The sequence below is a fragment of the Mauremys reevesii genome, linkage group 4 (genome assembly GCF_016161935.1).
Source record: "Mauremys reevesii isolate NIE-2019 linkage group 4, ASM1616193v1, whole genome shotgun sequence".
Taxonomy (NCBI): Eukaryota; Metazoa; Chordata; order Testudines; family Geoemydidae; genus Mauremys; species Mauremys reevesii.
In genome coordinates, this window is record NC_052626.1 from 46153012 (window position 1) to 46174191 (window position 21180).

The 21180-nt window shown below is 40.6% G+C and overlaps 1 protein-coding gene across 1 annotated transcript; it reads right to left on the reverse strand.

Annotated features, from left to right (window-relative positions):
• Positions 1 to 1388: 1388 nt before the first annotated feature.
• On the reverse strand, positions 1389 to 20292 carry PSMA6 (proteasome 20S subunit alpha 6). Its single transcript, XM_039537665.1, has 7 exons — positions 19984 to 20292; positions 13668 to 13762; positions 12053 to 12134; positions 11573 to 11728; positions 9530 to 9708; positions 5757 to 5851; positions 1389 to 1595 (listed from the first exon to the last, which is right to left on the reverse strand). The coding sequence occupies exons 1-7, from the start codon at positions 20057 to 20059 to the stop codon at positions 1538 to 1540; spliced, it is 741 nt and encodes a 246-aa protein (XP_039393599.1). The 5' UTR covers positions 20060 to 20292; the 3' UTR covers positions 1389 to 1537.
• Between the last annotated feature and the right edge of the window lie 888 nt (positions 20293 to 21180).

Sequence of the window (21180 nt, forward strand, 5' to 3'; positions counted from 1 at the left end):
CGGAATGTGGGGGTCTAAAAGAAACTCTTTGTGTAAAGCAGTGTTATCTCACCCGTCCCTTCCTTTCCCAGCTACTTAAACAAGCTCGGGGTCACGGCCCCTTCCTCCATCACCCGTGAACTGCTGATTAAAGGAACTTGTGGCTACAAATACTGCAAAGAAATGTATCTTCAAGCTAAAAATGTCTGTATAATCTGCATAATGCTGTAAACAGGAGCGGGGATAATTACATTCAGTATACGGGATTCATATTACTAAATAAGGGTTTTGGGGGTGTTGTAGTAAATGTAGGTATTTACATATTAACTTAGATAAAAGAGTGTGATGTGATTAACTCAGTGCTTACTCCACAACTGGGTCAAGGGGAACAAGTACCGCAATAAAGAAGCCCGTCTACTCAATCCACCCCCGGGTTCCCCCTGCTCTTCCTCTAACACACCCCTTCTAAAAGAACCTAATTATAGCCAGAATGCTTACTGGAAAAGTAAAGCCTTGTCATTTCATTTACCAGCTGAATGTGGTTAACCAATAGCTGGGTCGGTCTCAATGGCCTGACTTCCAACAAAGCACAGCAAGGTAGTTGCTCTGCTCCACACAAAACCATGACCTAGAATCAGGTAGTCTACAGAGACAACAGGGTGATACCTTAATAAAAGAAATGATTGTAGTAAGTGTGTTTCCTTTTCACAGCTCACATGCAACACTGATCATGATTAATGAACAGCTAAAGTCAGTCACATAGAAGGGGCAGGGGGGAGAGGAGAGAAGGGGCCAGGGATGTTATAGTTTTAAAGAATAGGTCTCATCTTTTTTTAAGCCACACTGAACACTTTCAATTCTGAAGGATTTAGCAGCAGTAAACCCTTGATTTTATATTAGAAGTCCTATGGATTTATTTTTTTTTTTAAATTAGATCAAGTTTGGCATTTTCTAACTCCGCCTCCTTGTTTTGAAGCAGGCTTTGTGGGCACCAGTCTAACTGCATCTGTAGTAAAAATCTGAGCAGCAGCAAGGAACAGAAAGGCAGAGTCCTGCCCTAAGGCACTGTTTTGGGAAAAAATAATATTCTTCCTCTAAGGAGCCAGACTGAGGTTTGTAGTGAATGGCACTACAGAAACGTACAGAAATATTACAAGACAAAATCAGAACTAAGCATAACAATCCCAAATGAGCATGGGCAGCATTTTGGGTTAATAGTGACACAAAAAGTTAGTCATGTCAAACCTAGGGAGTCACTTCATTACCATATTTTCCTTCACAAACTCATTAGGCAAGAGGCAAATGACTGCAGAAGTGTTCCAAGCTATCAAATATTTTGAATTATGTTTTCACAGCACCGAAAAAGCAAGCTCATTTTAAACAAGGTATGGCAATTAAAGCAAACACCAAACGTTTTCAAAAACCTCTGTTTTATTTGGACAGAGTAAAATACACCATATAGCATTCCATTTTCAAACCATAATCCAGAGCCATTAATAAGTGTTTTCTTTTTCCAAACATCCTGGCCAGAAGCAGTCAATGCGACTAGGAAAACTAGTTAATCTCTCTCTGCTAGAGCTACGAGGTGTGTATCAATCTCCGCTTCTGTAAGGATCCTAAAGGGGGGGGAAAAAAAGAATTCTGGAAATAGTTTTGTTTATTCTTCTCCTTAACCCACCATCTTCCATCTTTAATGTCCCCACAAATAAATGTAAGTAGTACAGCTGCATCTTTTGTCTGTTTAAAATAATTGCTACAGCAATGAATGAGCCATGCTGATTATTTTTGAAAAACCAACAGGAAAGTCTAGGGTCCTGGAGAGCAATGGGGACAGTGGTGGAACAGAACAGGTCATTATATAGGTCATTAGTAATACCCTTGCAAAGCTGATGAGGTAGCTACCATGATGTACTGGAGGAGGGGTGGAAAGGGGGGAGAGATAAGAGTGGTCCAAAGTAATCAGTAGGACGATTACTCCAAAGGGGATTCAAATTACTCCAAAAAGGGTCCTCTTTTCTTGAAAGGATGGCCATGACCAGATTATGGAAGTCCCTCCTCCCCCAGCATACACACTCACTGTCAGGGAATACAAGGGCAGAGCCTTAGCATGACAGCGGCAAAAGGGGAGCATGGCAGTAGGTGCCCTGTTAGGAGGGAATCTTCTGTGCCATTTAACAATGAGCTAACTTGCATTTAGTTTTCATAAAACGTATTAAATGCAAAAAGCCAGCATTATTTCACCCTTAATGTTGCATTAACAAGCATTCAAGTTAGGAAATCCCCCAAACTGATGTTATACCATGCTTGCATGGGTTAAATATTAAAGAACAAATTGAAATTAAATTTAACTAAATAAACAAACAGAACATATATGTACAACATGGCCAGGTTAGTGCTGTGAAAACAACTATCCCCTTTTGGAACTTCCAGATGGTGTATTTGATATATCACCTAAGGGTGCAATAATGTCAGTTTATTTTAAAGGAAGAGAAAGAAAGAATTCCAGAGCGAATTGATCTAGGAAGCTTACAAGTTCCATTCGTTTCACAAGTAGAGCCTAAGTGTTCCTTGAACCTAGGTATATGCTAAAGCCCCCCATGATTCTAAATGCAGCCTTTAACTCAGCCATTTTCAAATGACCTCATAAGAAACTTGATATGGAGCTATTTGGCCTGTAGAATTTACAAGCTTTGCTGGCTTTGCCAATGGAGTACGGGGTCTTTAACTGGTGTGTCTTTGAAGTGTGTTTGGAAAAAAGTTCCAATATGCACAGGTAGAGCGATCCACAAGCATTCATAACCTTTACATTATTTTTTTAAATATATATTTTCAGGTAGGGCTTGGCCAAGTTTACATAAAATTTATAAACCAAGTTCATTATTCTTGATTAGCTTCAGGAATCCATGACTGAAGGACCAGTACTACTGTCATAAACAGATAGTTAAGGGTTAATGTCTCTTTTACCTGTAAAGGGTTAAGAAGCTCAGTAAACCTGGCTGACACCTGACCAGAGGACCAATAGGGGGACAAGATACTTTCAAATCTTGGTGGAGGGAGTTCTTTGTTTTGTACTCTTTGTTTTGGGGGTTGTTTGTTCTCGGGACTGAGAGGGACCAGACATCAATCCAGGCTCTCCAAATCTTTCTGAATCAGTCTTGTTTCAAACTTGTAAGTAGCACAGGCAAGGCGTGTTAGTCTTATGTTTGTTTTCTCAACCTGTAAATGTTTCTTTTTGCTGAGAGGATTTTACCTCTGTTTGCTGTAACTTTGAACCTGAGGCTAGAGGGGGTTTTCTCTGGGCTATATAAATTTAAGTACCCTGTAAAGTATTTTCCATCCTGATTTTACAGAGATGATTTTTACCTTTCTTTTTTAAGAACCTGATTGATTTTTCTTTGTTGTAAGATCCAGGGAATTGGGTCTGGACTCACCAGGAGTTGGTGGGGGAAAGGAGGGGGAAATGGTTAATTTCTCCATGTGTTAAGATCTAAGGGGTTTGATCTGTGTTCCCAGGGAAGGTTTTGGGGGGACAGAAAGTGTGCCAGACACTGATTTCTGGCTGGTGGCAGTGTTACCAGATCTAAGATAGGAATTAAGCTTAGAAGGTCCATGCAGGTCCCCACATCTGTACCCTAAAGTTCAGAGTGGGGGAGGAAACCTTGACAACTACAACTTAGTTTCCAGCCAAACAGAAAAAGCCTACATTCACATTAAAGCTATTCCCCCCTGTTCTAAATACAGATTAGCACACAGCTATGACTAAAGAGCTCTAATTTACATGACAAATTAAGAAAGAAGCAAGGGGGAAGATGCAGTTTGATTAAAGAGTCTTAATTTGGGATTGCTATTCTGTTGCAGGATTACAACGCATTTATACAAGCAGGGGCTGGAGTGCACAACTGGAAAGTAGATAATAGCCCTAGACAACCCCATTTATGACACTTAATGGACAATGCAGAAAACCAGCTCTGTTGAAGTCTCGCCCAGATACCCCTCCCAAAAGCTGGCCAAGCCAGTTTGACTAGGCTCAAGGAGCAAAGATGACAAAGGACTTAGTAGGTTTTATGAACTGGGTAGACAGACCCCACAACTGGGGGGTGGGTGGGAGAAGAGATCCACCCCAGAACAGGTGAAGGCAAGAGATCCAACACCCCAACAGGTAAAGGCAAGAGACTCAAAAACTGGAGGGGTACACTCAAAGACCAAGAGGGGGGGAAAAAAGGAGCAGCTAACACTGATTTAATCTATATTTTAAGTTGCATGCACCCATAAATCTATTAACTAGCTGGAGAAGTTATGAACCACCACTTTTCAAGAATGAGCAAGTGTTATCTCAGTGATATTTACTCCAGAAGATTTACTCAAAGACCTTCTCTATATTAGGAAAAAGTGTTTTCAAAAAAATGCATTAGCAAACACATTGCAATTAATGTGTTCAATATTCAATATTTTAATTAATTACTTGGATAATGGAGTGGAGAATGTACTTGTAAAATCTGTGGAAGCACTTTTTAGGGCAGGATTAGAATTCAAAGCAACCTCAACAAATTGGATGAGAATTGGTCTAAATCGACAAGATGAAATTCAATAAAGACCAGGGAAAAGTACTACGCTTAGGATGGGGAAAAAAATCAAATGCACATGAACAAAATGAGGAATGACTGACTAGGCAGTAGTACTGCACAAAAGGATCTGGGCATTATAGTGGATCACAAACTGAATATGAGCTGATAACGGGATGCAGTTATAAAAAAAAACTAGTATTATTCTGGGGTGTATCAACAGGAATGTCTTATATAAAAGACACGGAAGGTAAATGTCCTGCTCAATTAGCTGAAGTAGTGTGTCCAATTCTGGGCACCACACTAAGAAAGATGTGGATAAATTGGGACAGCCCAGAGCAGAGCAACAAACATGAAAACCTGAGCTCTGAGGAAACTTCAAAAGAACTGGGCATTTTTAGCCTTGAGAAAAGAAGACTGAGGAGATCTTGATAACAATCTTCAAATATGTTAAGGGCTGTTATAAAGAGGAAGATGATCAACTGTTCTCCATGTCCACTGAAGGTAGGACAAAAAGTAATTGGCTTAATCTGCAGCAAGGGAGATTTAGCTTAACTATTAGGAAAACCTCTCTAACTATAAACACTAGACCAGGCTTCCAAGAGAGGTTATGGAATCCCCATCATTGTCCAACCTGTTCTTAAAAGCCTCCAAACATGTGTCAGGGATAGTGGCTAGGCATACTTGGTCCTGCCTCAGCATGGGGGTGGGGGAATGGAAAGAGGAGGATGGACAAGATGACCACTCAAGGTCCCTTCCAGCCCTACGTTTCTATGATGCTATGTTTTTAAACACCATTTAGCACCTAGCATAGACTAGGTTTAACACCTCTAAAACATGCTAGTTATCATGGTCAATGGCAAGGGAAGAGGATGGTAAGACCATGTCTAGTCAGTACCAGTCTATATTAGGTGTTAATACATTTTAACTAAGAACTGATTAAAAACATGTTATATAATTTTTTTTTAAAAAGTCTTCTTGTCTAGTCAGAGCTTAAAGTAGGGCCACAGTTCCCAACTGCAAAGAGTGATCTGAAAGGACATCATCAAACTTTCCCTCACCCCAAATTTTTAGAAAATGGCAAGTGATTTTCCCCCCCCCCAATGTCTTTTAATTTCCATCTATATTTTAATTTACCTTTATGAAGGGAGGGAGTTAAAATTAGCCATTCATAACGAGGAAAGCACACTAAGTTCCACTAGTCATTTAACTTACCTGAATTTAGGGTTTTCAACTGTAACTACTCCAACTTCTAGTTCCGAAGGTTTGAAATCAATGGACAGAACAGTAGACAGGCAAGTTATTCCTGTCTAAAAGTAAATGTTAAATAAAAGATAAATACTGAAAAAAGAGCACTCAAAACATTGTCAAGACCTACCCATCTTTCAATTTCAAGTTAAATCACCTCCCTCTCTCCCCCGCAGGCAAACAACATACAAGATCAGGATACCCTAATAATCAGTGTATCTTGGAATTTCCTGATAAGAAAATCTAACAAGTTGTTTACCATGCAAAGGTTAAAATCTTTTGATTTGAGTTGAAAATAGAACACATTTACCACCAACAAATAAACCCCAAAACAATCTAGATATCTTCATTACAAGCCAGATTTACCTTGTGGGTGGGTGGGTGGTCACCACCATGCTTTTCACAAACAGATACACAAGTCACTTGTGCAGTTACTATTTTATGTTATTCTTTTTTATAACATGCCCTCATATTGGTGATTTAAGAAATACTGCACTTAACCATGATTATTACCTTTTCTGTTTTTACTAATTATAATAAGAACATAAGAAAGGCCGTACCAGGTCAGACCAAAGGTCCATCTAGCCCAGTATCTGTCTACCGACAGTGGCCAATGCCAGGTGCCCCAGAGGGAGTGAATCTAACAGGCAATGATCAAGTGATCTCTCTCCTGCCATCCATCTCCATCCTCTGACGAACAGAGGCTAGGGACACCATTCTTACCCATTCTGGCTAATAGCCATTTATGGACTTAGCCACCATGAATTTATCCAGTCCCCTTTTAAACATTGTTGTAGTCCTAGCCTTCACAACCTCCTCAGGTAAGGAGTTCCACAAGTTGACTGTGCGCTGCGTGAAGAAGAACTTCCTTTTATTTGTTTTAAACCTGCTGCCTATTAAATTATCCAAGGTATGTGTTACAAGTTCTCTCTCAACCTCTTTCCATACTTAATCCTGCACTGAAGTCATAATTGTAATGTTGAGGCTCTCTTCTGATAATGATGAAGGGACAGAAAAGATCTTTTGTAGGTGGCTAGCTGTCCAAATTGATTTTAATGTTGCTGATATTTAATTGTATTGTTAATGGTGCATTACGGTGATGAGAGCCTTGGATAGGCATCTTCTTAGTTATTTAAATTGAAAAATAAATAGAAATGCAATAATTTCTGAAACACTAAACTAATGTGTTGTAGTAGAATTATGCCTTCAATGCAGGGTCCAGTAGAAGACAGATTACGGAAGAATCTTTTTAATCAAACACACACACACACACAAAGCTTTTCACCAGGATCCCGGAAAAGCATGAAGATACCATCAGGTTTCTTGGTTTTGCTCAACAGAGTCATTTATCATGGCTGACTGACTTTAAAAGGAACACTTAATAGGGTCAACATTTTTTAAAAGGAACACTTAATAGGGTCAACATAGGTCCAAAATATATGTTTGTGAAGATATTTTAACAAAACCTTAAAAAAAGCCACCAACAGAAGTGTTTCTATGAATTGATTGGAACTGGAACTCATTTGCATTTAAACATTCCTTTCAAGCATTTGCTTCCAAAACATTGCAGTGCTGTGCATTAAAAACAGAACATGAAACTGACTAGGAATAGCCTCAATCTACTTCAATTGCCCAATGTGAGTGATATACAAGCTGCCAGGAAACCATGGCAAAAGAATAAAAATTTTTTTGAGGGGATATTCAAAGGAGTCTGAGGGAGTTAAGTATTCATCTCACACTGAAATTCAATAAGATCTGAGTGCCTAGCACCCTTAAGGCTCTTTTGAAAACCCCAGTTTTCAGTTCTAATAATTTTGGGTGTTAAAATTATGACTGCTTAATTGTCCCTATAAGGCTGTAATTTATAACTGAATATAAGCAATGTGTGAACATGTTCTAATGCTAACAAAGCTTTTTAAAAGCTTACACAGTAGTGCAGACTTGAAGAAAAACCCTAACAATTTAGCTAAAAACCTCTCAATTCCATTTCTAAACATGTATCTGTATTTAAATCAGCCATCTCCTGTTGAATCCTGCAGTGGAGTCAATTTTATTTTAAGGTTATTACAGTTTATGTAACTTCCCTGTTTGGTGTATCACAAGATCAGCATTATGACTTAAGAACAAGATCAGACAGGAGAAATAGATGGGCCATGAAGAGGACTGTTTAAACTCAAATCTCCTATGTTTAGCTGAAACAGTAAGGAAAATTATCAAACACAAGGTATAGTGTTGGCTTATTTTATAAGTAGTTTACATTTTAAGGCTGTGTCTTGAATGATAATTTCCATAATAACTGGCTTTATACTTACCGCTTGTACACACATGCAATAACAGGCATACAACTGCTGAATTGAGTATCACAGGAGTCAGACAGTGTATTTCTATACCCAGACACACTGCAGAGCTAGTGCTAGGATCAGGGTGATTTCCTGGCCCTTCATCTTTCCTCCAGTGGAAAAGCAGGATAAATAGTACCAATGCACAAGAGATTAGAGTGCAGTGGGACTGATGCTCAATGGGGACATACTAGCGTCCACAACTTATTTTTAAGAGTTACTTGTTTTGTGGTCAGTTTCAGAGGAAAGAAAAATACAACTGGAACACACACCCCACCCCCCGACACCCACCTGATTTATGGAAAGTAATTTTAAAGTCTGCCCTAAAATGCGGAGTAAACTCACCACTTCCCTCACAGTAAATAGCACTATAATCTCTGGCACAACTGCACTTTTAGTACCTTGCCCCTCTAACAGGCCAAATATGGAGGATCAGGAAGTCAGTATCTTCCTATCAAGGTTTCTACTGGTAGCCCTATGGATATACATATCCATTAGAGGGGATGCATCCTTGACCAAGATGATTCTAGTGTTGCTGTTGCAAAAAGCATGTGCACTCACCACAACACCAACTGTCAGCACTGGTGCTACAGTAACTACCTAGAATATAGTAACGTCCTATTTTAAAGTGCTTTCTAGCATGCAGGTTGGTTTAAAAGCCTTTAAAACCATCTTCAGTGACTTGCTCTTCAGAGAGCAAATCCAAGATGACAACTACAAACTGAGGTGGCAGGATTTTCTGGCTTCCACAATGCAGGGTCCTGAACAACCAACACACTTAAAATGGCGATGGTGACTCTGCAATAACAGGCCAGGAGCACTGAAATTTGATAACCAAGTAAACGATTGTAGTAAAAGAAAAAACAGTCTGTCTATATTCAAAAGAACTTGAAGGGTGGAACAAAACAAGATTTCACCGCTTTTGTCAGTTTACAAGGAGGAAAACATTACACATCCAACAACTAAACAATGACAACATTGAGAAAATCCTTAAGGCAAAGCATACTATATATAGATATTGGAGGGCAAATGGTGGCAAGCCATCTAATAGAACATTCTAATGTCAATGTGTATGTGACTCAAGTGTTTTACAAGGAATTTTCGATACACAGAATAAGATGTCCCACTAGTGCCATTACCCCATTTGGGCATATGAACAGCCTTATGAAACACTGATAAAAAATGCATAGCACAAACACAGGCAAACAGTTTGGTTAGCTCTATTTAAGCACTTTCAAAATTAAGATTATTTCCTAGTGAAAACGGCTGCTTACTATGGCAGTGACATTGGGCATCATAACAAAGGAGGAAACAATGCTTCTTTGCATCATAACCCTTTAAAAAACTACTACAGGTAGTGGAGCACTTTCGGCTCAGTTTGATTTTCCCCTACTGGCTTACCTCTACTGTCTGTTCGAACGTCCAGTCATATTTCTTCTTCACTTTCTTTTCAAGAAAGCTGGTTGACTCTGTTTGTTTGACTCCTGCAGCTGTGGCCTTGAACCCACAATAGTAACCTGCAGGATCACACTTGTATACCTGAGGGCCATGTTCTTCATCAATACCAATCAGTATCATGCCTTAACAAAAAAATAAATAAAAGAAAATAAAAGAAAAAAGAAAAAAGACTTTGACTATATCAAAATTAAAATGTAAAGTGTCATGTGCTTGGGGATTCTGACTTTTAGAACGTAGACTCTCCTCTAGTATGAACTGGGACAGTGCACAGTTAAATACCTTTTTGGACCTAGCCCCATTATTCTGAGGTTCACGTTTCACCTTTATCACTAAGGTGACCTATCTCTCAATTGCGCCTCATTTCCAGGTGTGTACCTCATTTTAGACCAAACCGGATTTTTATCACACACAAAGCAAACCATTCATTAAATGCAGAAAATGTAATGCAGTGTTGACTTTGCAACAGAACCACAAGGTCAGGTAATACAAAAGTTAAGGTGCCAGTAACAAGGTAAAGTCAGCTGCAGTGCACTCCTGTACTATTTACTGTAGAATGTCATAAATTAAGCATACATTTAACCTGAAAAAAATAGGAAGTTTTACAAATACGTTGCATAGTCAAGTTATGTACATTTTTGACTGGCATTTTATCTTTACAATATTGCCTCACACTGCATTACATTGCATTTCTATTTAATTTCATCACTTTTTTTAAAAAAAAAGCGAAGGAAAAGAAAAACTTCAAAATCAATTAAACTTGTAGATCTTAGATGCTTATCTGATTTTACCAGTGCAGCTTTTAAGATCTGTGAACTACTAATTTTACACATGTACAGGTAATAAGCAGATGCTAAGTTGAGATTTACATTCAGTATGCAATTTTAAAACAGTAAATTAAAACCTCAATACACTCTGAACAGATTAAGCACCATAAATAGAGCTGGTTGAAACTTGTATTTTTGATCTACACTAATTTTCAGGTTTTTTAAATTGGGGTTATTTCGCATTGAAATGAAACCAAATTTGCCAAAATTTCTCAGCAAAACCAAGAAACTTCTTTCAGAAACACCAAAAGAGGAGAGCGTTTCGGTATAAAATTTGTGAAACGGACAAGAATGTCAACTTAACTGAGCTGCTGCTAGTGCTCCCAGTGTCTGCTGCAGTCCAACTGTGGGCTGTCCCTGGCCCCAGGGAAGTCTGCATGTTGGGGCTACCCCAGAGCTGCAGAACCTTTAAGCCAGTCCCAGGACTTCCAAGCTTTGTGGAAGGGATCCTAGAACCCCTTAGAGCCCCCGCTGGAGCTGAGGTTCTCTAGGCTTCCAGGCTCCCTGCTGTGGAGTTGGAAGCCCAACCTCAGCTACAGATGATGCTCCTGGGTCCACGCAGGGAGACCGGAAGCCCTGGCCTGATGGGGCTACGCTTACAGCAAGACTCTCAGGGCTTCTAGACTCTGGTGCCCTCCCTGCCGCACAGCTGGGAGCCTAGAAGTCCCCACGGCTGCTAGGCTCCCTGCTCCATGTGAGGGAGTCAGATCTTCAGGGTCCCTGAAGGCAGGGCTACTCTGGAGCTATGGACCCTGGGATCCAGACCGCAAGCAGCCCACTAGGAAAGCAGGCAGGTTTCCCAAAATGTTTCACCTCCTTGAAACAACGTTTTTTGATTAAATTAGGTTTCCTCAGAAAGTATCTAACCAGTTCTACTCATAACACCAAGGGAAAATAGTATTACACAAGAAAAACTGACAGAGGTTAAATGGTTTGCCTGAATTCATATGGTGAGTCAATGGCAGAAACAGCAACATAATCTCACAGTCCAGACTCCAACACCCCTGTTTTAACCATTAGTCACCACTACTCTTTACATTATGCCCATATCATTTTACATATCTAGAAAAGTTGGTTAGAATTTGTTCCCCTACGTTTAGTTTAAAAAAATAAAATCTGTATCTGTTAGATTTATCAATCTGGTACACTCTACTATACTTACAGCAACCAAGAGGCCTCATTTCAGCATTTTGTGTGTAGACCTGAGAAATATCTGCAATCCTTTTACACAGCATATCCACTGGGATCTCATAGCCGTACTTGTATTTCCAGTTAGCAGCCTCGTAGCGGGCTCTCTGAACCTGAGACCTGCTGTCAGCTAATATAAAAGACAAAATATTCACTCCCACTAAAATAAGCATTACTTCCACTAAAAAATGTTTAGAGAAAGTTCTTGAAAACACACCACATTTCATTGCTGGATATGCTGTTGATAGCACTAATCTGATCTCCATCCTGGAAGATCCCGATGTGCTAAATTTAAACAAATTGTCAGTTTGTAAATAGCAAATCTCTTAAGCCTCATCTCCAGTTTTGGATTACAGGAGTTTGCAAACAAACATCAACGTAACATGAAATGAAGTAACAAAAGAAAAAAAGTATTTAAAAAATGTGGATATTAAACAAAAGGTAAATTAATTACCTGTCATTCCTGTCATTACACATCCAATAGTTTCAGTAATTCTGAATAAATGAGTCACTGTGCTGGAATCCAATAACTTGTCCTAATGGACAAAAATACTGAAATAATTTAAAAGAAACAATAGTCCTTTACCCACATATAAAAAGACATATTAATACCAGATCACTGAGGCCAGGTCTACACCACAGGGGATAAACTTCCCTCCACCCCGAGCAACGCAGTTATACTGACCATAACCTCCACATGCAAACAGTGCTATGTTCTCCCGTCAGCATAGGAGCATCTTCACTTAAGTGGTGCAGCTGTATCAATGCAGCATTTTAAATGTAGACCTGCCCTCAAGCCAACAAGAGGCAGAAATCAGAAAATTAAGGTGGAAACTGTCTTCCAAGCACTCCATTATCTACTATCAGCATGGAAAGGGGGGAAGTTCTAACATCACACTGCATTTGCAAAGAGTCGCTGAACTTCCATTATAAGTTCCTAGTATCTTGTTCTGCAGAAACGTGGGAAGAATTTCTACTACTATGGTCCAGTGATCAGTCATAAACAGGTAGCAAAGGAAGAAGGGGACACCCCCCAACTAAGATTAGTCACTGAAGGGAAAAGGAGGAAGATGGAATCCTCTTCCCCAGGATAATTTTGAGGATCCTTATACAAATATTTAGGAACCCCTAGTATGTCTGCTGCTTTTCAAATTAGGAGTTAAATTTTTCTCATCTTGCCTGCTTCTCTTCCTCAACATCGCTGTGTCACTCCATCCAATGTGCTGACAGACATTTACTCAAGTCTTGCTCTCTGTACCACTGATACAGTGCTTTACAGGTAAGGTTTCAGAAGAGTAGGACTGGGAAAAATGCACAGGTAAACAGTCCCCCACCTCAAAGACAGATGTATTCTCAGGTGGTCCAGGGCTTTGCAATAATGAAATTAAGTGGTGTGGAGTTGGGGTGCTGAGAAGACGCTTGAGCAGCAAAGGGGAGGCAAGTCAGAGCAGGCACAATGGCAACAGATATTGTGTAATTCAGTGATTTTCAAACTTTTTTTCTGGTGACCCGGTTGAAGAAAATAGTTGATGCCCGTGACCCAATGGAGCTGGGGCCGGAGATGAGGGGTTTGGGTGCAGGAAGGGGCTCAGAGCTGGGGCAGGGGGTTGGAGTGTGGGATTGGGATGCGGGTTTACCTCGGGTGGCTCCCAGTCAGCGGCGCAGCAGGGTGCTAAGGCAGACTTCCTGCCTGTCCTGGCACCGCAGACCACACTGCACCCCCGAAGTGGCCAGGTCCGGCTTGTAGGCACCACTCTCCCCAGCTCCCATTGGCTGGTTCCCAATTGGCTGGTTCTTAATCAATTGATGCTCAGGGCAGCGCGCGGAGCCCTGTGGCCCCCCGCTTGGTGGTGTCAGAACAGGTAAGGACTAGCCTGCCTTAGCTGGGCAGCACCGCCGATGGGATTTTTAACGGACTGGTCGGCAATGCCTTACATTCACAACCCAGTATGGGTCACGACTCACAGCTCGAAAACCACGGGTTTAATTCACAGACACATGGCTGATAATTTCACTAAATTTACTATTCACATTCCAGAAATAGGTTTGTGTTCGTTTGTTTTACTTACAGGTACTTTCTTCTGTGTTACAATTACTGCACAATCTTTCCCACGAACAGCTACTGATGTAAGGCCACCCTGGTTTATAGCCTTAAAAGCATATTCTAGAAAGATACATATAAAAATAATCAGAAATACTTGTACCATTGCCACTAATATCATGTTTGGGGCAGAGCCTGCAAGCCCACCACACACACACACACATATATCCCACTGGGGATTGAGCCCTCGTTTGCAATGGCTTGTCCCAATGGACAAAATACTGAGTTTGACTCTCCTCTGTTCAATTAGAGTGCTGAACAGTATTAGACATTGGTGTTGCTCTCCCTTTTAAAATTTGAAACAAGAAATTCTGTGTCCCTGCCAGAGAGCAGGCAAGCAACATTAAGGTTTAAAAAAATAATAATCAGGCAATCAAGTCAGGAAATACAGATTTAAGTTTGGAAGTTCAACTTAACTTTACCACCTTCAATAAGTTATGTTAAATATGGCATATAAAATACAATGTGTTATAAACCTTACATATAGTAAGCTACCAGTGCCAAGTACTTATGCTTGGCTTGATTTTTAAGTCTCAACAAGATCTGCAAAACAAGCCAATTAGGGGAAAAGCAGTTCAGTGGTTGATTGAAAAGGCCCAATATTAAAACATTAACTTGGAACCAATGTAAAAAAACTGAATAAAAAACCCCTTTCCACTTGCAGAAAGTAAATGGTTATAATTTTAAAGTCACTGTTTTAGATATTTATTAATTAATTAAGACTTAAAATTAAATCAAAACTCAAGCCTGTACTGTAATTTACTGTAAGAATGAATAAGCTATTCCTGTTTATTATATTACATACACCACACTTAATCAACGGAAACAATTTGTGACAGAGACTATATAACAAGAAAATCACAAGGGGCCCAGAAATCAAGGTTGAGCTTTCAGCAGTACCTCAACATTTTCTGGATCTTAACACTGCATTAATGACTTTATTCCCCGAAAAGGAATTTTATTATTTATTTTATTTATATTTACCTAGAAGAAACCGACAACTCAAGTTGTAAATTCAATTATCTAGAATTATTTGGTTCCATCTCTCAAACCATGCTGCTGTTGACTATGGCCTCCCAAGCACCTAAGAACAAGTAAGTTCCCCATGATTTTTATTTGGTAACTTGCATATTAAAAGACGAGAGCTTATAAATTCATATTTACATAGCACCTAATTATCAACCACTTAACTATTTGGCACTAGCTAAATTTATAACTAGTAAACAAAATTTATGATAATAATGTTCTGATTAAGCATTCATTATAAATTGCTCTACCTCAGCTTTCAGGGAGACATCCGAAGAAAGCCTTTGTTGCAATTTAACTTGTCCCAATTAAATAATTGTATTGCAATAGTATTTGACATTTTAACAGGCTCTTTCATCCTTCAGCATTTCAGTGGTACTGTGCATATGTACTCAAACTGCAGCAGGCTCTGCACAGCATGTAGAACTTCACAACAATGGGAAAAGGGGAAATTTTGAAACACACCTATGCAACAAATTCTACTTGAAAGAAACCTCCCCTTTCTAAAGCTGACACAATAGAAGACAAGGGAATGCCCGAACTCTGAGGCAAGTTAACAGCAACAAGGGATGCTTATGAAAAGAACTGTTGCCTTCTCCAAGCTTCCAGACATCATTTCAGCACCAAGTTTCTCAGCTTTGGGAAGTAAAAGACAAAGTTCTTCCTGAAGTCAGCTCTTCCATATAGCGCACACAGTCACATTCTATATGCTACGCAATTGTTTTCAACATTTAATTTATCAAACTAAAGTATCTTTTGAATGATTATATTAAGCAACTTGAATTTATAAGGGATTAAAGTGGAAGAAAAAAGCCATTCTGTACTACAGAAACTCATTGGTTTGTCCCTATGTTAAATCTATATCCTAAATTTAAAATAGTTTTCTTATTTTCAAATCAGATTGTCCCAATTCAGTTATTATACTGCAATAGTATTTTGTAATTATATAGAACCACAGTTCTTTCTCTAACCCAATGGGATTCAGCATTTGACTAACTTGGGTATGGCAAGTGAGTGAAAGAGATTTGCACTGCCATGTTCAATTCCCAAGTTTCTGGTTCTCTGGATGGCAAGAGGCTAGGAATATTGCAGAAGCATAAACACACACAACCACCACTCTTCAAGCCAGTGAAGGTGCTGTAACAGTTAGATCCTAAAAATAGCACTCCCATCTAATCCAGTTCTCTAACTGCAGAGATGGGGACTGTGGAAGGTCGAGAAAGTGAGGTGGGGAAGAGAAATAGTAATAACTGCAGGAAATAATTGTGTATGTGCTATAGTAGAGAAAATCCTCTTGACTTGGCAAGGAATTCCAGAGACTACCCAACACATAAGAAATTTGCTAGTAAGATAATGCACATCTGAGAACACTTTTAGAATGAAAAGTATCTGGACAGTCTAGCATTACACGAATCAGTGGTTTATGTTTTTTCATTGGTATGGCAGCCAACACAAGCATCTGGAACTAACAAACATTCATGGGCCATTCAAGTAAGTTAAGAGTCAACTTGAAAACTGATGAATTAAAAATATTATTTCCGAGAAGCCAGCCACATTCCATTACTTTAGACCTAATCCCCCCGTCCCCCAGCTACTTCAGGTAATCATCTAGCAAACCTAGAATGCTAAATTCTCATTTTTATTACTTTATGGGAATTACAGAACAGTCAACCTAACTTCAATACCTGGAAAGATACTGGAACAAATTATTAAACAATCAGTTTATATGCATTTGGAGAATAGGGTTTAAAGTAATAGTCAGCATGAATTACAAATCATGCCAAACCAACCTAATTTCCTTCTTTGACAGGTTTACTGGCCTAGTGGAGAAGCCGGAGATGTGATACATCTTAATTGTAGTAAGGTTTTTTTTTTTTTGTTTGTTTGTTTTTTACACAGTCCCACATGAAGTTCTCATAAGCAAACTAGGGAAATGTGGTCCAGATTAAAATTACAATAATGTGGGCACACAACTGATTGAAAAACTACACAAAGAACAGTTATAAATGGTTTGCTGTCAAACTGGAGGAACGTTATCTAGTGGGGACCCACAGTGGTCTGTCCTGGGTCCAGTACTATTCAGTATTTTCATTAATGACTTGGTTAATGGAGTAGAGAGTATGCTTATAAAGTTTACAGATGACCTCAAGATGGGAGGGATTGCAAGCACTTTGGAGGACAGGATTAGAATTCAAAATGAACTTGACAATTTTGAGAAATGGTCTGAAATCAACATGATGAAATTCAGTAAAGACAAGTGCAAAGTTCTACACTTAGGAAGGAAAAATCAAATGCACAAATACAAAATGGGGAATAACTGGTTTAGGCAGTAGTACTGCTGAAGAGAATCTGGGGGTTTATAGTAAATCACAAACTGAATGAGTGTCAACAATGTGATCCCAGTTTTGAAACAAGCTAAGATTCTGAGCCGTATTAACAGGAATGTTGCATGCAAGACATAGGAGGCAATTCTCCTGCTCTAGTTGGCACTGTTGAGGCCTCAGCTGAAGTACTGTGTCCATTTCTGGACTGCACACTTTAGGAAAGATGTGGACAAATTGGAGCAAGTCCAGAGGAGAGCAACAATAAAGATAAGAGGTTTAAAAACCTGGGCAGCACGTTTTGTCCTGAGAAAAGAGAACTTTGGGGGGACCTGAAAACAGTCTTCAAATATGTTAAGATCTATTATTAAAAAACATGGCAATTGATTATTCTCCATTTCTACTTCTTGTCCCACCTTCAAAGATCAGCTTAATCTGCAGCAAGGGAGATTTAAGTTAGATATTGGGAAAATCTTTCTAACTGTAATGTTAGTTAAGCACTGAAATAGGCTTCCAAGGGAGTTGTGGAATTCCCATCATCGGAGGTTTTTAAGAATGGGCTAGACAAACACCTGCCAGCGATGGTCTAGATATATTTGGCCCTGATCAGTGCAGGGGGCTGGATGAGATGACCTCTTGAGGCCCTTTCCACCTCTACATTCCTATAATTCTATGACACCCTAATGACATGCAGCACAAACTAAAAAAAAGTCCTCTCTATGCTAATATTCAAACATTTAAATGGAAAATAGTTATGGCAGTGGCATCATCAGTGGAAAAACTGTACTAGGACACCAAAGAGCAAGAGAAAGAATCAAATTGGAGATAAGACCAATTATTAAGCTACCAAGGGGATGTCTAAGTGACTGATGCAGATTGTTCATTAAGATGTTCTTTTGTACCATTTATAATCAGAGAGTTCATGACTAAATTTAACATAAGAATGGCCATACTGAGTCAGACCAATGGCCCATCTAACCCAGTATCCTGTCTTCCAACAGAGGCTGGTGCCATATGCTTCAGAGGGAGTAAATAGAACAGGGAAATTTGTTAAGTGATCCATCTCATTTCTAACCTTACTTCAGGAGCCTTTTTAAAAATTTGATTACATTTTCTTTTTTTAAATAAAAAAGCACTAGTGACAAACTCGAACTGCATTCCCAAAAATATTCAATATTAATCAAACTAAATGGATTTGTTCTAACAAATGTGATAAAGCTGTGTTTCCTATGATTCTCAGTGATGGCTCCATAACACAGTTTAATTGATTCATAAATATTTTAAGTGTTTACATATATATTTGTTTGTAAAAACATATACATTAACACCACACTACACACATTACATATAATAAAGACAAATTTATCATACACTTGCTTTTAGCATCAATGGTACCTTCAGAATGCAGGAACCCCTATTACTACTCTTGCGCTCCCTACACTACACTTGAAATGCTACAGCCGCACCACTGTAGCGCTTCAATGTAGATACTATCTACATCAACAGGCAGGGTTCTCCCATCAGTGTAGGTAATCCACCTCCCCAAATAGCAGTAGCTAGGTCAACAGACAAATTCTTCCATGGACCTAGCGCTGTCTACGCTGGGGGGGGAGGGGGGGGGTTAGGTTGGCTTAACTATGCCACTCAGGTGCAGATTTTTCACACACTCGAGCAACATAGCTGGGTCAACCTAACATTTTAGTGTAGACCAGGCCTTAAACATTGTTGATTCCTATTACTCTAATTGGGACAACTATTTTCAACACCAGCTTGGGTTGGATAACCAGGGGAGTAACTACTGCATTTGACTAAGGCAATGGTTCTCCACCCTAGGGCTGCCTGCAGCCCAATCAATACACAGCTGTGGCCCATGTGACAGCCTCAGGGCCATACAGATAGTTACATATTGTGTGACTGAGGCCTGCTTAACAAAGAGCTGCATGTGCAACCCACAATGGTAAACAGGTTGAGAATCACTGGACTAAGGCGTAAGGGTGCATTTATCAGTTAACCTTTGTACAGCAGATTTAAAATGTACAGCACTATACAAGAACTAAACTGTTATTTTTAGCCAAATTTTCAAAGTGACCTCTTTGTGCTGCTCAACTTTGTGTATACAAAGATCTGCATGTGCATTTTCATGCCCTATTACCTGCCAACACTAGTGCACATGTAAGTTCTATCACCCATGTAAGCCAAATGATAGCACACTGAGCATGCATGCATGCAAGTATTTGCATATCTAATGGCATGCAAGCACAAAGGCTAGGCTAAGGTCCCCCTGAAAATCTGGCCCTTTGCATGAAACAGTTTCTTATAACATAGGCACACCTTAGTCAATTTTAAGACATTTTAATTTGAATACATACTTTTCCAAAGGCATTAAACTCTTGCTCCATTAACACACAGAACAACTAGGCCTATTTGTACAAAAAGAATCATCTATACAGCCAGTAAGCCATTTTCAACAAGTTTTCTGCAGATATGATTATGCTGGTGACTATGGACAGGATATAATTTCAAAAAAGCTTTTTACAAACTATCTGATAATCACAATTACTTTATTTGTACTAAAGTAGTGTTGAGAAGTCCCAACACGTTTCTGTGCTGGTTTAAGTCAATTTGTTTAAAAACACACTTCAAATTAAACTGGTGCCATATTCTCATGTACACAACTCCGCCCTTTCATTTCAAATCTGTCTCCTACAACAGGGACACTGTGGGTGCCCTGACATCACGGCGATGGGCACCGTATAACCTAGACTGGGCCTTATAGATCTATTCATCCTGGGCTGGGGGCGGAGAGAAGAGGAGACTCTCTCGGCAGCGTCAGACCCGAGCGCCCCCGGGGCAACCAGCACAGGCGCCCCGGGACCGGGCTGGGCCCGGCGCGCACCATGACGGGGCAGTTCGGCGGCGGCCAGGCCGGACACTCACCTACTTGGTAGAGGCGGCCCTCGGGGGAGAAGATGGTGATGTGGCGGTCGAAGCCGGCGCTGGAGCCTCGGGACATGGTGGGGGGAAGGCGGCAGCGGCGCAGGCAACCGGCCGGTAACGCAGCGTGCAAGGCCCGATCCCACCAGCCTGAGTCTGGGAGCCGCTCTGGGACAGGGAGTGCTTCCGGGACACGCAAACACGTGCTCCTCCGCGCAGGCGCAAATAACACACCATCGATGCGCTAGGGCCGAGGAGTCGCTAGCTCGCGTATAGTCGCGATACGCTGCGACAGCGCGCGCCCGCTCCTCTGCGCATGGGTGTAATCAACAGCCTCGGCTCCCCTCCCCCGCTGCAGTTACAGCCCCCCGTCTAGTGCGCAGACGCAGGAGCATGATGTGCCTTGGTACTGAGCATGCAAACAAAACGGCAGTTAGCGCCCCTTCGCTGCGCAGGCGCTCTGCTGTCCTCTCTCCAAGGAGGTGCAGGCGCTGGCCTGCTCGAGGGGAGTGGGGGGTCTGTGGTCTTTGCACCTGCCCCCAGCGCAAGGGGCCGGCGTAGGGGGGGGGGAGCTGCACCCTTTGGTGGCGGCCCTATTAGGGCTCGGGGTGGCCAGCATCATCCCCTTCTGCCAGCAGGGAAACTGGGCTGTCAGCACAGCCTAACCTCTCCTGTCCTGGCTGTCGGCCACACAGATACCCCCAATATGCAGTGCCTACATTGTGGGAGCTCTGTGCGAGGGATCAGGCTTGTAGCTCTCACGTGTTGGTTCACCTACACCTTCCAAAAGAACTGGTGTGAAGCAGATGGATGGAACATCAAACTCAAGTACAAGCAGCAGTATACAATTTGGAAAACTCTGGCCTCAGCCAAGTTGGGATGTTGGCCCTCCCAAGGCAGAGAAAAGCCGTTTGGGAAGTTGCATGACCCGGGATCCATTCTACTTCCCTGTGAACATGCTCTTCTAACTATAGGAGTGGGTAGATCTTTGCAAACAGACCACCTCTTCTCCCTCCCAGTGGTAGCCACAAATATAGCTACAGCTGCACTTACTACTTTAAAAAAGACACCTAAAAAAAAAAAAAAAGGGTGCTTCTCCAAATACCTTTGACCTTGAAAGGGGTTTTTAGATGCATTTTTAACATTCCGAGCCTCTGTCTCTGAAGCAGTATTATCTAGCCCAAGCAATCAAAAATCATC